Source organism: Carassius carassius, chromosome 36 (genome assembly GCF_963082965.1).
Source record: "Carassius carassius chromosome 36, fCarCar2.1, whole genome shotgun sequence".
Taxonomy (NCBI): domain Eukaryota; kingdom Metazoa; phylum Chordata; class Actinopteri; order Cypriniformes; family Cyprinidae; genus Carassius; species Carassius carassius.
Window position 1 is genome coordinate 13,494,297 of NC_081790.1, and position 17,075 is coordinate 13,511,371.

At 38.3% G+C, this 17,075-nt stretch overlaps 1 protein-coding gene across 10 annotated transcripts in view; it reads right to left on the minus strand.

The window, feature by feature from the left end:
- Window positions 1-3,005: 3,005 nt before the first annotated feature.
- Window positions 3,006-17,075, minus strand: part of LOC132117226 (neural cell adhesion molecule 1-like) — a 239,123-nt gene continuing 225,053 nt past the window's right edge. For 4 of the 10 annotated variants that reach the window (XM_059526364.1, XM_059526367.1, XM_059526363.1 and 1 more), the window contains 5 exons: window positions 14,273-14,311; window positions 13,705-13,903; window positions 12,264-12,380; window positions 11,407-11,892; window positions 3,006-3,546 (listed from right to left, as the gene is read on the minus strand). In XM_059526364.1, coding sequence (XP_059382347.1) covers window positions 3,423-3,546; window positions 11,407-11,892; window positions 12,264-12,380; window positions 13,705-13,903; window positions 14,273-14,311 — 965 coding nt within the window. In that variant the 3' untranslated portion in view covers window positions 3,006-3,422. The remainder of the gene's footprint in view (window positions 3,547-11,406; window positions 11,893-12,263; window positions 12,381-13,704; window positions 13,904-14,272; window positions 14,312-17,075) is intronic. The other 6 variants (XM_059526368.1, XM_059526369.1, XM_059526366.1 and 3 more) reach the window with 3 other exon arrangements.

Genomic DNA, 17,075 nt, shown 5'->3' on the forward strand with positions numbered 1-17,075 from the left:
TAAATTCATGGCAGTGTTGCTATTGTTAACTAAAACAAATTATATTAAAATTGCATTCATTAAATTAAATAAAGATGTATAATATTTCATAAAAGGTTGAAGCAGAATTACTAGAAATAACTAGGAAAAAAACTGAAAAAAGATAAAGCTCATACAATTACTAAAACTCAAAACTGAAAATATACAAATAAAAGCTAATTCGCAATATTATTGAATGCTATAATCATTTAAATACTAAAATAATTATACTGCATGACTAAAGTGTTCACATAAACTTCAAATTATAAGTGCCTCTTCAGGCAAGTTACAAGTATTTGTAAAAATGTTTTTTTTTCTTTAATTGAAAAACTAGCTTAAATACTGTCTTGCAGATGTCTTATTATGTCTTGAAGTTTCAACAGCTAAGATCTTGTATAGAACAGATGTGCATTATGAAAAGATACATAGGAGACAGAAAATATTTTTCTCATTTTATTGAACACAAGAATTTTTTCTCAGATTTTGTTGTCGGTTAGTATTTACAGCAGTGGCAGGGGGGTGGAAGTGACATTTGATCTGTTAAAATCTGTATACAACTGTGAGAAGGGCCTCCCACTATGGTATGAAGTGACAGATGTCTTATAAAGGTCTGAGATGAAAATGAAATGATGAGAGAAACCATTAAACCCCACACAGTCTTAAAGGGACAGTTCACCCAAAAATTCTGTCATTAATCACTCACCCTCGTGGTGTTCCAAACCCGTAAGACCTTCTTTCATCTTCACAACACAATTTAAGATCTTTTTGATGAAATCTAAGGCCTTTCTGACCCTCCCATAGACAGCAAGGTAACTACCACGGTCAAGGCACAGAAAAATACCAAAATACAAAAGTAGTCCATGTGACATCAGTGGTTTAACTGTAATCTTATGAAGCTACAAGAATACTTTTTTATGCAAAAAACAAAAAATAACTAACTCCACTTTTTTTTCTGTGCCTTGACCATGGTAGTTCCCTCGCTGTCTATGGTAGGGTCAGAGAGCTCTCAGATTTAATCAAAAATATCTTAATTTGCGTTCTGATGATGAAAGAAGGTGTTACGGGTTTGGAACGACGCGAGGGAGAGTGATTAATGACAGAATTTTCATTTTTGGGTGAACTATCCCTTTAATCTGCACAGATGACAAGCCTTATATGCTTTGGAAACAATCGTTTGAACAGACTTTTGTCTTTAAAAAGTGGCAAGATGGCACGGTCGCGTGGTAATCTGTGTACAAACAAATTGGTCCCACATTAAATGGAAGTATGAATCAAAAAGCTTGTTTTTCAGAGCTTGTGTGCCTCCCGGTACAGTTTCTACAAGCCTCTCAGATGCTTATTAGACCAGAATCCTGCTGGAAACACTTTAAAACAACTTTCATTATTAATATTACTACATACCGAATGCTTAACAGAACCCAAAACGTACATTCAAGTAGCATAATGTTTAAAGACTCAATAATGAAAGTTATCTCCACGAAAGCACTTCATGTTCGTCTTGTAAAAGCAAAAGTGAGAACAGTGAACGTATGAATGACAAAAGTTCACCGACATTCAGATAAATGTACAAGCCTTTGACAGTTCAATTCGTAACCTTAACACCAATGACATCTAGTTTAGAATACATCGCATGCTTATTTCAGGTTTAAAAAATAGATGTCACTGACAGGGCATTTGACCAAACGGGATGAACAAGAGATTTTGTAATTAAATGGCGGGTGAGCAGGCAACCCTCAGGCACCTGTGAGATGAAATGCATCGAGACAGTTTTCTGTGTGAATATATTTATATATGTATATATATATATATATGTATTATTTTGCATCAGTCAAATAGAGGCATGTTGTTGAGATTTTAAGAACTCGAGTTTTAAGAAAACCACGATCCATTTACACCCTCAGACCCAAAAGACCAAGTGACGACACATTTGATCAAGAAACAAAACTATTATTTTCACAGTTTACAGATCTGGACCATCTGACAGCGTCGGGGCATGTTGTCACAGAGCATGGGGCCTGCATACGAGGGGATGGTTATATTGAAGGCACCAACTCCTTTTGTGTCCGTATTTCACTTCTGCTGCCATCATTGTTTTGTTTTTTTAACATCTTTTTTATTCTTATCATGATGAACATCGTTTAAACTAACAGCTACGGCTTTCACAACCTATGGAAACTTTTTTTTTTGGATTCTAGTACAAAGAACACACTGTATTCACACACTAGGATTTTCACGCATTCACAGTGCACAAGCTTGCAGTCTAAAGATTGAGAAACACTGTACAAAAAAAAAAAAAAAGTCAGGCTGAATATTCTTTATGCTACGATCCACACCGGTGTACTATGGCTTAAATAAAAAATCAAACAATAATTTGGCCATCGAAGACATGAAAAACCGCCAAACATTTGCATTTTTATCAGTAGCAAAGATGCAGGGCTTCATTCTAATGCAACATCTATAAATTATATGGGCAAAGGCCAATGGTACAACAGGCAGACATCATATGGGACGTCCCACGAGCGTTTCGCACACGTGCACCTGATGTTTTCGTTAGGCCACAACAGCGACGCTTGAACTGTTTTCTCTCAATGAGGATTTGCGGGAGGTTTTTAAGTGAGGATCACTGCGGGAGACCTCTTTGACTCTCAATCTTCTGTTAAAGAACTGAAGTAAAGAAGAAACTCTTAAGGTATCGGATGTGTTGTAATATAAAAGAAAATATAAAACGGGAAAAAGTAGTAGTGGTGTTTTGTATAATATAACTCTAACCGCTAGTTCCGACCTCTACCCTGCGTGATCGTTTGTGTCGGGTTTGAAGCAATTGGCATGTTAATGAGGGATATCCTTGTAAAATGCTGTAAACACTTTAGGGCTGGGATAAAATAAGAATAAAAATAATAATTAGACATAGAAAAATAATTCTGCAAAGCAAGCATGCTAAAAATCTATCGCTAACTCTCATAAAATAATGTGAAAACTAAAATAAAAAACACAAAACATCAAAAATGTTCCCCAAAAGTTCATATGTGGTAGACAATAATATAATGGCAATACTGAATGTAATAAAATGGGACATAATTGAAACAGCTGAATGTGTGAAGGCATAATCTACTGTATTTCTCATACTGAACTTCCTCGAAAAACGTTGAGTGTGTTTGAAAGACACCGATCTTACAGAGGTCAAGGAGACTGCGCTAGAGGTAAAGAATCTTTCTTTCGTGCGTTGGTGAAAGAAATGAAACATTTATAAAAAAATAAAAGGCATGTGCGCGAGCTCATTAGGTGCTCTATACATCTACAGACGTGTTTTGCTCTACGAACTCAAAGACACTGAAGAAAGAAAGCCTTGTGTTTCAGATGTGATGGTGGTGGTCTGCGACTGTGGAGCGCTCGTCGGTTCCAGATCATGCTTTGCTCTCGTTGCCGTTCGCCTGGGGGGCTTCATTAGGGACTGTCTTCACCTCCGCCGGGGTTTTGTTTACCTCCGTCTCCGGGGCTTTACTTTTGTCATCTACAACGATTTTTCCACTGGGGGAAAGAGAAAAGAAAAGTTTATTAGCAGAGTCTTTCAGTCCTCTGTTTGGCTGCTTTCGCTCTTTATATTATTTCCAAGGATCGGCTCACCCAAAAATGACTGTTCTGTTATGATTTATTCACCCTCATATTTTGTCAAACCTGTGCGAGTTTCTTTGAAAAGACGGGGTTTGATGAAACTGAAGAATATGCTAGGAATGAATTTTAATATAATGAAAGTGAATGAAGACTGGTGCTCAATGCTTCATAGTTGACAAAGAAACACCATATAATGATCATAAGTGGTTCACATGAGTCATGGTCAAAGTCTTCATACATGACAAAAACCTTGACATCAGGCCTAGACTTCTTTGATATGTTCATGAGGGAAGTAACAATGTCTGGATTTGCGAGGGTATGACTCGAGTTAAATCTTGTTGCAGACAAAGAATTTATTTGATAAAAAATATTTTAATACAGTTAATTTTATGAAAAATTAAGTTACAATTTAAAATATCTGTTTTCTAATTGAATGTTTAAAAAAATAATGTCCATCATGTCTTTAATGTCCATGATCCTTCAGAAATTGTTTTAATATACTGAACCGATGCTAAAGAAACATTTCTAATTATTAATGCTGAAATATTTTGTAGAAACCGTAACACATTCCCAGCCCCCCAGATTTCTCAACTTTTATTAGAATTTCTTTTTTTTTACAGTATTAATGGCTTTAAGTATTAAATAATTAACAAAAGAATGTCTGTGTGTGCATATATATATATATATATGTATATACACACACATACAGAAAGGAGCAGTGAGTACATTATTAAAAATGTCTCATGTTTCCACAAAAAAAATAAAAAAAATAATAATAATTAAATAAATAAAGCAATATAAGTTTGTAATGGAATGAGGCAGAAATTATGATAACACATTTTTGGGTGAACTGTCCCTTTAATTTTCGAAAGGAAGAGATTTCCCTGTAGCCAATAAATTTCACAGCTAACAGGATCTGTTTGGTTTTCTCATGGTTACATCAAAGATTATTCATGAGCATGAGCATGTATGAGGACAGAGGAACAGTGCATGCAGGTATGATTCATATGATTTATAATCTTTAAGATAAAGCTTGCTGTGAACAGTAAATCCATGGCACTGGTGCACAGAGCCTGTCTGCTGCAGACACAATCCTCATAAAGCTACGTCAATGTTAACCTCTCCATCTGCAATTACTGGCTGTGTAATAGTTTGTTGATAGACAGAGCGCTTGTCTCTTGGGGTCAGGCTGGAGCAAAAAGCATAATAATAAATAATAAATCATGAATAAATGAAAATCATCCACTGCAAACTGCCTATTACTGAATATTTTACAGGGCACATAGACATTTGTTCTAAAGGGAGCTGACAGAGCACATAGTGGGCCTAGAAAAAAGGAAGTTTACTAAAATTATTTCGCAGTAGGCTGATTCTTCCGGAGCGCTGATAATTCCTGTAATGGAATTGACTGTACTGGTGTGCCAAATCATTCATAAATGCATAATGAACCACGAAAATTAAAGATGAGCTTTGCTGGCAGGGAATCGAGAGGGACAGTCCCTGTCGCATTTCTGACACGTTCCCTTCTGTCATATTTTTGGCACACCTGCTTTACTGCCAGGTAGATATCAGCTGTGAATGGCTGTTCATTATATTCATCAAACATGCCCAGACAGCAACGGCTTCTACACCGTGATGCAGGACCACCGGTGGCAGTGTTGAGCGCTCTTGCATTCGGCAGATCCACAGAGAGGCTTTGTAGGGAAGAGAATGGGAGTAGTGGAGTGAGGGCGTCTCGTGTTACAATCTACACGATCTCAGTGGTATGACACAAGAGCAAGCTGCTTTGTCGGGGTCCGAGGTCTGAGCTGTTTGTTCCCCGGCCGAATGTCATTATGCTCATCGCAATAAAGCTATCTGATCACATTCTGGGCTCTTATGAAGAGCAGCCAAGCAGCCAAGACACAAACAGTTGCCGAGCCAAAGGGGTGTCCAGGTTGGCACATGCTACTATTTCATTTTCTTTGATTAATCGTACTGAAAGAAGCGTTTAATTTAGCCCCAACCTCAAGGATGCGACAAATCTGGTGTTGCACAATGAGCTGCATCTTGTCTGTTTCCAGAATCTCATGTACGCAGATTCGCGCCACATGTTCATTTTCTTACAGAGTGAAAAACATTGCAGAGTGGAGAGAACACAGACAATTAGTTGACTGACAAGACAGAGTAGCTCACTTTTGATAACAGGAAACAAAGTCTCAGCATTCAACTTCTGTTAGCTTATTAAGAATTTCAAACGATAAATACAAATTTGGAGCTCTTTAGTGGCGTGACAGTTCATGCGCACAAGCGAAGCAGGAAGAGTGCATTCTAATTAGCATGAAATAAACATTGAATGAACATCTGATCCATACTGAAATATACACTTCAACTTATTGAATGTATAGTGTCTCATGTAATCATCCAATTAACATTTAAATCGTGGAAAGACCACAGCTAGAATACATTGTCACATAACAGCAGAAAATCCATTCTGTGTCCATAAACTAGTGAGAAAAATGCACACTAGAGAGGCGAATTTAGCAACAAATGAACATTTATTAGCTTTATATTTACTCATAATTGCTCTTTTAATTGTAATTATTAAAATGTATAGATATATGGTTATTATAAAAAAAAAAATTGTACACAAGTCAGTTGTTACTTACTATCCCTGTATACTTTAGTTCAGAAAAACTGAGATTCCAATTGCAAGCTTGTTCATTATTCCTGAATAATTCTCACTCCAGGCGGAACTCAAAAGTTGGCAGCCCTGTCTGAAGCATGTTGAAGTTTTAGGTTTCCTGAGCAACATTTACAAAATTCACTGTAGTTAATGTTAGATCTTTTACTCCAAACCACTGGTTATTGAGATGATAGAAATGAGAGATATAAGACTAACCAATAGACTTATTTCAATAGACAAACATTTGAAGTTATGGTATGTTTAACTAACGTGAATTAATCAGCAATCATAGGCATTTTTTAAGCAAGTTCAGAGTTACACACTGGTTTTCTTCCATGTTCTAGCCCTGGCCACTCCATGTATAAAACTCTAGCTCCACCACTGGACACAAAGCCTCATTATTCCTTCTGAACAAGCTGAGGCTCCAGCAAGACAACCTTCCATCTTTTGTTATATTTCGCATCCTTGGTGAGATGTCTTTAAAAGTACAAACTCTCCTTCTTGAAGGGGAAAAACTCTTGACTTTAGGCATCTTGAGAGTCTAAAGATGGCAGAGTGAGTTTCCATTGATATTCTGCTGGTTCTGTGAAGACCAGGGAAGTTACTCAGGTAGTCGAAAATCTACAGACGGAGCCAATAAGCCCAGGTGGCAACCAATGAGGGCAACTTCCCTGGAGCGTTCCTGCTCAAATTAGACAACTGAGCCGAATTGAGAGAGAGAGAATAAGCCTGACGTGTGCTGACTGGGCTGAACATAGAAAGCGCAAACTACAGAGCACAAATGGAAGTCTCTGGTAAATATTTAGCAAACGCCATGCTCCCGCTAATTCCCTGCTGGAAGTCTTGGCTGACTGTTTAACAGCCGATTTTCTCTGTACTTCACAACAGAGCGAGAGAGAGTGTGCTACTGAGGAGCCTGATTCACACGAGTCTGGAGATGCAGCTACTTCTGGCTCCATTAGGCAGCTCCGCAAAGCTAGCAGGACTGAATCTGTCAGATGTGAAATGTACGTTTAATTTTGTAATATGCGCTCTTGAATGAATAAAAACCTCTGCTATTCTGAGACACTGCTCTGGTGCTCTCAGCACGGCTCTAGCAACTAAGAAACAGGCTTATTTAATTTATGTATATTCTGCACATTCTAGCTGAAATTTTCACTAGTTTTAGTTCAGTTTCACAACAACATTTGCATAGTGCTTGCGAACAATAAAATGTGCTGTAAAACAATTGTAGCTACTAACATTCTGGCATCTCTGGCACATTTATGATTCAGAGCCATGGACCAAATCCACTCAAATCTTTTGTCAGATGGAGAACAAGTCCTGGCTGGTTTTGCTAAAGTTTCTAAAGTTCGTGGCAGAGATTTTCTGGAATATAATCTCTTTGAGGCCATTTGGATCAATTAAAAGGACTCTAATGGCGCGTTTCCACCGAGTGGTACGGTACGGTACGGGTCGGGTCTGTTAACCATGATTTGGCTAGCGTTTCCACCGCCAACAGTACCCTTACTTGATAGGCGTGGTGTATTCCAGAAAGTAGTGATAACGCCACTTGATAGGCGTGGTGTATGACGGAAAGTAGCTTGACGTCATTCGATCGCGCGGGAAGAGGAAAGTTCACCGCAAACAACAATGGAGGACATACAGCAGATCCTATTCTTGCTTCTCGGTGTGTGGCTATTTATCTCAAGGAAGAGACAATATTTGTTTGAGCAAAGGCTACATGCTGCAAGGAAAAACACAGCGGAAAAATACAGGGGAATTTGGGAAATTTTAAGGAGCTGGGATGAGACAGACAACCGCGCGAGTAAAGACAAGGCAAGACAAACACGACGGCGCAGGCGGGTAAGCTTGAGCTAAGCTAACTTTTTTATGTCATGTATTAATGTATTTCGTCTTATGTGCTAACTAAGCAATATTGTTATAGATTAAATAACCCTACACTGAATAAATAAGTACAATAAGCCCTGCCTGTGAAACCAGATTTTAACTGTGCCAACTGTAAACTACAGTCTATTCATTAAGCACTATGAAGGTTACTTTTTAAGATCATTAAACTTTTACATGAATCTGTTGATGCCTATATTATTACAAGTGCAATACTAGTTGTGGTTAATGATAGATTGGAAGTATAATTTTGAGAAAATAGTTATATCTGTAAGTTATTTTTTCTTTGTGCTTTAATGACACCAAAGTTCCCTCTCTGGTGCAGTATATTAGATATTTTAACAAATTTATATATTCTATCGTGTCCAAGGGTAACTCTTACAATGTTTATAATACTTTATATAATACTTTATGTATTTTTTCATCCGGCGTATGATAGTTGCACTTTTAATTAAATGACCCACCATCACTGCGACATTGTATTAATCTTAACTTTTTTGTTTGTTTGTTTTCTAGATACTCAATCTGGTGCAAAATCAGCGCCGCAGACCAACCGTTTGGACTTTCAGCCGCTCAAATGACTGGTGGGATGTGATCGTTCCAGGATTCACACACACACAGTGGTTGAACAACTTCAGGATGTCTGAAGAAACATTTATATTCCTTTGTGCCATGGTGCATCCAGCAATGGAAAAGCAGGACACAAACTACAGAGAGTGTGTTCCCCTTAAGAAAAGAGTTGCCATTGCACTATGGAAGCTTGCAACCAACAGCGACTACAGAAGTATTGGCCATCTTTTTGGTGTCGGCAGAACAACAGTGTGTCGGTGCGTCCAGGAATTCTGCAAGGCCGCTAGCATGTTGTTAGTTCCAGAACAGATATGTTTCCCTGACCAGCAGAAGTTCAAAGAGATGGCAGCCTACTTTGAGAACCGGTGGGGGCTTCCACAGTGTGTTGGTGCCATTGATGGGTCACACATACCCATAATAGCCCCAAAGGAGTACCACTGCGATTACTTTAATAGAAAAGGCTGGCATTCCATCATCCTGCAAGGAGTAGTTGACGGAAAAGGACTATTTTGGAGTGCATATGCAGGAATGGCTGGAAGTTTGCATGATGCTCGGGTTCTGAGACTATCTACATTGTGGGAGTTGGTCGAGCGTCGAGCGTGGAAGCCTCTACCCAGCTTGCACCAGGAACATCAGTGGGGTGAATGCTGGCTTTTATGTGCTAGGAGACTCTGCCTACCCTTTGCAGAATTGGCTCCTAAAACCATTCCCTGACAATGGCCGGCTGACAGCAGAACAACTGACCTACAACAAAAAAGTGTGCAGGGCTCGGGTGGTGGTAGAAAATGCTTTTGGGAGACTCAAAGGAAGGTGGCGGTGCCTTATGAAGAGGAATGACAGTGACATCGAACTGGTGAAGTCCATGGTGTTGACTTGTTGTGCTCTGCACAATCTTTGTGAAAGGCATGGAGAGGATTACCAGCACGAATGGGATACACCTGTTGCTGCAGAGCCTGTGGTGCCACTGGCACAGGGTGCAGAGGAGGAGGGCAGGGATGTACGCGAGGGTCTGATGCGTTATTTGAACAGTTAAATCTGTTGTACAGATAGCAAAGGCACACCTGTGTAAACGCTAAGTTTTGATTTTATGGACATGAATAAATCCTTTTTACTTTTACCCTGCCTCTTCATATTTTGTGAAATATTTTTGCCGCTGCCTCTTATGTAGATGGTGTTGAAACATTAATAATTCATTTTGGGTATCTATATCAAATGGCCAATCTGGTAACGCTTAAGATAATACTGCGCAAGTACACATAATTTACAGTATACCTTTTGGTAATTATAGAGTGTGTACATGTAATTATAGGGGAACAATTTATAATATTTGGTGAATAAAGGAGTAACAACCATGAAAAATACAAATAAAATGCAGTATTTCATAACTAAGCTACCCAACTAAGGGCTAATTATTTTAATATTACATGGTATGTAGCTTATGACCTATTATGCTAAAAAACATGGAAAATTACAAATAATTTATGCAGTAAATCATGATTACAGCCCGGAAAGTACTGCGTAAGTACACCGAATTTACAGCGTACCTTTCTGTAATTATTGTACATACTTTATAATTGAATTTGTTTTGTCTTCACAATGCTTAACAGAGACGTTATTTTCAGTAACAATGTTTGTTAAAGTTCTGTAAAGTTTGGGGTCAATATGATGTTTTTGAAAGTCTCTTCTTTTCATAAAGCTTGGATTTATTTGATAAAACTATTGTAAAAACAGTAATGTTGTGAAATATTATTACAGTTTAATATAACTGTTTTCTATTTGAATATATATTTTAAATATAATTGATTACTGTGATCGCAAAGCTGGATTTCAGTGTCACATGATCCTTTAGAAATCATACTAATATGCTGATATGCTGCTTAAGAAACATTTCTTATTATTATCAATGCTAGAATTTGTATCATTTATAATGACACAATTATTTATTTAGCAGTGTATCTGCTCCTAAACATCATACAAGTGAACTATTTTACGTCCGTAGCACATCTTTAATGACTGTAACGACTAATGAATAATTTTTTTTTTCACTGCAGTTTTTTCCAAGTTTTTCATTCCATCAGCTGGCCATTTGAAGTTGGCCATTTCACCCACGGGGCACAAATGACAACGTACCTCATCCGCTGTGTTAATGTAATTACAACGATCATACATTAGCCTTCTCTAAGACGCTCTTTTTTTCAATAGCACCATTAAGGCTGCTAATTTATTTCTCACTGTCCTTTTCAGCTTTGAAAGCCATCATTTAAAATCATCAGCTGTGGAATTGTGCCATTCGTGACAACCAGTCATTGTGAGGCTCTGCAAGCGATAATGGAGGAATCAATTAGCTTGCTCCGAAAAACAAAACCAAGAGAACAATTTTACACATTTATAATGCCGGTGTGCTTTGCAGCGCCGTCACTGAACTGGTTTTTACAGAGGTGCATATTAACCCGCACAAGATGTCTCAGCGCACCAAGTCATCTCTCATTTGAATACCGAAGGGAATACGCTAGGATTGAAGATGCAAATTCAGATTTTACATTAAGAAGTGAGAAGAAACTGAAGAGGAAGGGGGGTGACGAAGAAAACAGATAGTGAGAAATTGGAGATGGTTATGTACACAAACACAACTAAACATCTAGAGGTGGCCATACTCGTCCTGGTTGGGTGCGGACGGTGCGCTGGAGGAGTCGCTGGAGGGCTTGGCCAGCGCATCCTTGGCAAGGTCACTATCTGTGGTCTGGTGAGCTCCTCCCTGTACCTGAGAGTCCTTACTTTGGGGCACACTGGCCGGTTCAGCCGGGCTCTGGCAATCGGCTTTGGCTAGATTTGCAGGGATTGAATCAGACGGTTGGGGGGCATCTAAGGACTTTGAGGTCTGGTTTGAGGGCGTATCGCTCAGGTCCACCAGAGGGGCCACGGCTGCAGGAGCAGCTTGTGGGGAGGTGGGAGAGGTGACGCTAGGTTTGGGGGTGCTGGATTGGGGGGTGACTTTTGGGGCCATTTTAGGGTCGGCCACAGGGGCGGTGCTTGAGGTAAGGGTGGTGCTATCGCTAGCAGGACTGTCAGTGCCAGGGTCTGAGTTAGTGGTTACAGAGGGAAGCAAGTCCACTACTGTTGCTGTGGTGTCAGCAGCGTGCCTGTGAGGACAGTGGGAAGAGAGAGAGCGAGAGAGAGAGAGAGAGAGAGAGAGAGAGAGAACGAGAGAGAGAGAGAGAGAGAGAGAGAGAGAGAGAGAGAGAGAGAGACGGGGGGAAGGTGATCCACACAAAGAAAAAGGAGGGGGAGGGAGGGAAGGCCAAGGCAAAACATACACATACATCAGTAAGTCCAACATGCATTTCAAAATTAAACATACCATGTTAGGTACAGTAATCACAAAAAGTGAGGGGTGTGTGGTATCTACACCATTAAACTACAACAGAGAGACTGTTAAACACAAGTAGATGTTAATAACCTAAAGAAAGAACAGACCAGGGTTTTGGACCAGGTGTGTGTTTTAGGGACTCACTCAGGGTCGGTCAGAGGGGTGGTCTCATTGGGTTCGGTGTGTCCTCCTCCTTCATGGTTTGGTGTGTGTTCCTCCTCAGTCCTTACCTCCACAATGGGCTCCTTAGAGTCATCCTTACTGTAAAACATGTCACACCAGAGTTACCGACATTAACAAATGTCACAAGGGATGTAGATTAATAGCTTGCAAACATGTAGTGAACATTGTTGGCTAACATAGATTAGGATTTGTTCAAAATAGCAGCACTGATAAAATGGGTTGACGATTATAAACAAATAGGTATGTCTTGCACCATATGGCATACTTTTCTGGCAAAAGTGTGTTTATATTCATTTATAGCTGTCATGGTATTAAAGTAAGAAATGTAAGGGGAAATCTGCTTTTGTTTTTAAAGAAAAATATATGGTGAAAAAAAGGCTACTGTCAGATTTATTTAAAATGTATAATTTTTGTAAAACAAAGGTAAGGTAACAGAAAAAGGTACATTTATTTAATTCTGTGATATATATTCTGACAGCAATTTTTTTAATTTATTATATTTGTGAAACTGTTGGCAGTTCAAAAAAAAGGTAACACTTTAGTAAGGGACCAATTTTGACTATTTACTAGTTGCTTATCAGCATGCCTATTATTAATGTATTGGATGTTTAATATTTATAAAGCTCATATTCTGCATGACAAAAAAAAACTGAAACAATAGAATACATATTTTGAATATAATGCTAAATAAGGTTAATGTCATCTTTATTTTAAATGGATGTAAAACTATTAGCAGGGCAAGAAAGAAAAAAATAATTTTATAACTTTAAGTTTATTTTCTTGAGACATATGATAATAGCTGTTTTTAGCACTATATTTGTGCTTTAGCATCATATTTGTGAACTGAAATCTTTGACAGTTTTCATAAAATATAAGTATTTTAATCTGACAAATATGAAGTCAAAATTGCTTTTTTGTAAAACTGTTGTCAGATCAAGTACAAATATTTGTACATTTCTGCATGACAAAATATAAATATATTTAGAATACACTATTTTCTGAAATTCATGATAATATGGTGCTGTAAATAACTATTTATCATAATCAAAAACTATATAGTTGAGCCCTTCAGTGCAATAAAATGACATCAAAATCTGGATAACTTGCTAGTTAAAAATAGTTGCATAACATTTTCAAAGGCTACTAAAACAGATGCAAATGCACTGCCTTTTCATTCCTAACCAAGCATGCACCTCTCCTCCTCTCCGCTTATCTTAACACTGCCGCCATGAGCCAATATTCACATCGTTCTCATTCACAGAGTCAGATATTCACAATCAGCCCTGCCTCAAGCCCTCCTGCAGAGCTGATGGGAGCGATAATGATGGTAGAGCCATGATGGATGGCGTTATCGGACAAGGGAACACACACAGATGAGAGGGAAAGGAAAAGACAGGCTCACGTGAAAGCGGCTTTTCCCTCCTCGATATCCTTCCCTTTGGCAGAGGGCCCAGACTTGCCACAGAAGTTGACGGCGATGCACATGAGAAGCCCACACTTGTTGAGGAAGTAGCATGTGACGTCAACGCCGAAGAGGAGCAGGATGAAGACCACGATAAGGATGCCCACGATAGCCCCGGTGCTCAACCCTGAGCTGGTTTCTTTAGGAAGGAGGAACGGGAGAAAGTCAAAACAAGATGATGTCACTGCACACCAGGCCTTAAAGTGTGAGGCTTTTCCACAGTGCCATGATCTATGCAGTCTAGAAAAAATATCAGTCTATTTTGCATGTTGTACTAATTTGAAGTGAGCAGAAAGGATTGGCTCGTTGAAGGCAGTTAGGTTTAAAGCCAACACACTCATAGAAACACATACAGGTGAATTCACTAAACAACTGCACTTTTACATACTACGTCTTATTCACTAACCACTAGCAATCCAGGAACTAAATGCGCTGAATTGCACTGCTTTGTATATAAATTAAAGGGACAGTTCACCCAAAAATGAATATTCTGTCATAATTTACTCACCTTCATGTTGTTTCAAACCTGTGTGCGACTTACTTTCTTCTGTGGAACACAAAAGAGGAATGTTTCAATAGTTTTTTCTCTATAAAATAAGTAGTAAACAAGTTGCAAAACAACACTGGATCTCATTTACATTCATTCTATGGAAAAAATAGACATTTATTTTGCTTGTTCTTGAATTAAAAAAGTCATACTGGTTTCAAATTACATGAGGTTGAGTAAATGATGACAGATTTTATTTTTTGAATGAACTGTCCCTTTAAGTTACTATACTGCATTTGGTGAAATGTTACTCTCTCTGTTAATTAGGAACTGAACCTCACAAAACATAACGTCAAGCCTTTCAAGAGCGGTTAACAGAATTTTATTTGTTTGTGTACATTTTCTATTAATCATGGCAGCAGTAATTCATCAAATGATAATCGAGCGATGGAGAAGAACGTTATAACCGGGCGTACATCCAAATGTGTGGTGTAGATGAGTCCATTTTTCACAATATAAAGAGGTGCCTGAATCACAGAGTTAAAACCATGCTGTACACTTCCAGCAAAGTATGCCAGATTATGGTTGCCTGATATATCCTTTACAACATAGCTTGATCAGGAGTTACGCAGAATAATTAATTATTTGCATCATCAGGATTATTAAAACAACAATCATGTGCAAATGAACAGTGCCATCAGTTGATTCTTAGTGAATTCACCCCCATAATGTTTAGGTTCACCACACAGATTGCCAAAATGGGATGCCTTTCATATGTTATCCACACACAGTATTTAACATAGCATCACATACAGGGCATTCATCACTCACATGGAATTGAACCCAGCATGCTTATTCAGAGACATAATTAACTCTCTTTGTACAGAACTTCAGCAGTCTTGCTCAGAACGTTAACTACAAGGCTTGTTCTGTTCGTATTCATGCACATATTTTAATAGAGAAATTGCACTGGCATGGAAAGGTGAAGATAATCTCAATATTCAGCTCTTAATGCATTCACTTATGGGGTAACTCCTGCATAGACATGCACATAAAACACACAAACGGAAGCAATACAGATGAAAATAAAAGAAAACACCATGTTAAAGGAACAAGGATTAGGCAAGATGGAGAAACACAAGCAGAACTGTGTTTTCAGCTCTTGAAAACACAGACTACTTACCAGGAATGACAAGCTATACCACGAAAATGCTAAATAACTACAGGATCTACTAAGACGGATGGGTATGGTCTGGATCAGTGAACATAATGCACAATTAAAATGTGGTTTAATAAACATTAACTATATGGATCTTAATACTGCATCAGTGAACATGACAATTTATATTAACTCATATGAATCTATGCTGAAATATTTGATTCAGGTTAGGGAAGATGATTTTTTTTGTCATTATAATAGTTAAACCATGTGGATGACCAGCATGCTTTATGACTAACAAAGGGAGATCTGATGTGGCTAAAAGCAAAAACTTATTTGTGACAAATTCTGATTAAAAACAAAAAAAATTAAACAAAAAATAAAATTGAGACAGGTAAAAAGCTAATACCTACTATCATAAAGCAGTTGTTCTGTAATAGGTCGTTTTATCCTTAAAACTTCTTCATTGTAAGCAAAATCACTTTCTTTCTTATATATATTTTTTTGAAGCCAACATGTTATATCATCAAAGCAGAATATGATGTTTCAGTCTCAGTATACTGTGTGTGTGTGTGTGTGTGTGTATATATATATATATATATATATATATACACACACACACACACACACACACACACACACACACACACACACACACACACACACACACACAGTATACGGAGACTGAAACATCACAGCACAGCTTTGATGATATAACATGTTGGCTTCAAAACATTATGCTAACATAGTTTATTGTTAGTCTAACACTCAATTGGTAGTTCATTCAAGTATTCTTGTGAGTACACAGCATAGATTATACCGTGAATTAAGATGAACAAGATGACTGAATTTGCAATTAGGCTTATATCGAGTTCTAGGCAACTTCACATGAAGTGTCTCTAATGAAACGTCCTTCTAAATCATTGATGGAGCCACATAAAGACCTAAAACACATCTACGTGTATTAAGGAGATAATGAATTATGGATGTACTCAACAGAAACCTGGAGGAAAAATGCATTAGTCAAACCTATTCTAAGAAGAAGAAGAAAAAAAAACACCTCATCTCAGCCTGCAGCTCCACATGAGTCTTACTGCTCTCAGAATACTGTGCTCAAAACTTGCAATAGACTTACAATAATACCAAATATATTATGAATTTAAACCAAGAAACCGGTATGATAGGTAATCTGGCGCTGTGGACTTTGTGATAAAATCTAGCCATCGTAGCAGTCAACACACTCCGTGGATGTGTATAAGAGGCTGGGTAACAGGAGGTAGAGCTGACAGATTTAATCTAGCGGCCAGCCAGGAGAGGGCCAAGAGTGCTTCTCCTAGCTCGGGGCACAGACTGGGCCGCACTTGTTTTCCTGAGCTTCAGCCTGCATTTTAACAAGTGCAATAAATCACGGCACACATCTGAGCACAAAGGCTCTCACTGAGCTCCTTCACCGGCCAAAAACACCTTGATCTGCTGACTCAGCAGTGTGCTTGAAAGACACTCGAGCCGTCTCCAAATTTGACAAACTTCACATGTTCTGAATACTGAAAATTGGTGTGAAAAAGCTTACAATGTGGTACATGTTATATTTGAGTGTTAGGATGAAACAAGGCAGTTGGGAATACATAGACCGAGTTAGCTGTTAGCATTCCCATGACAATGCAC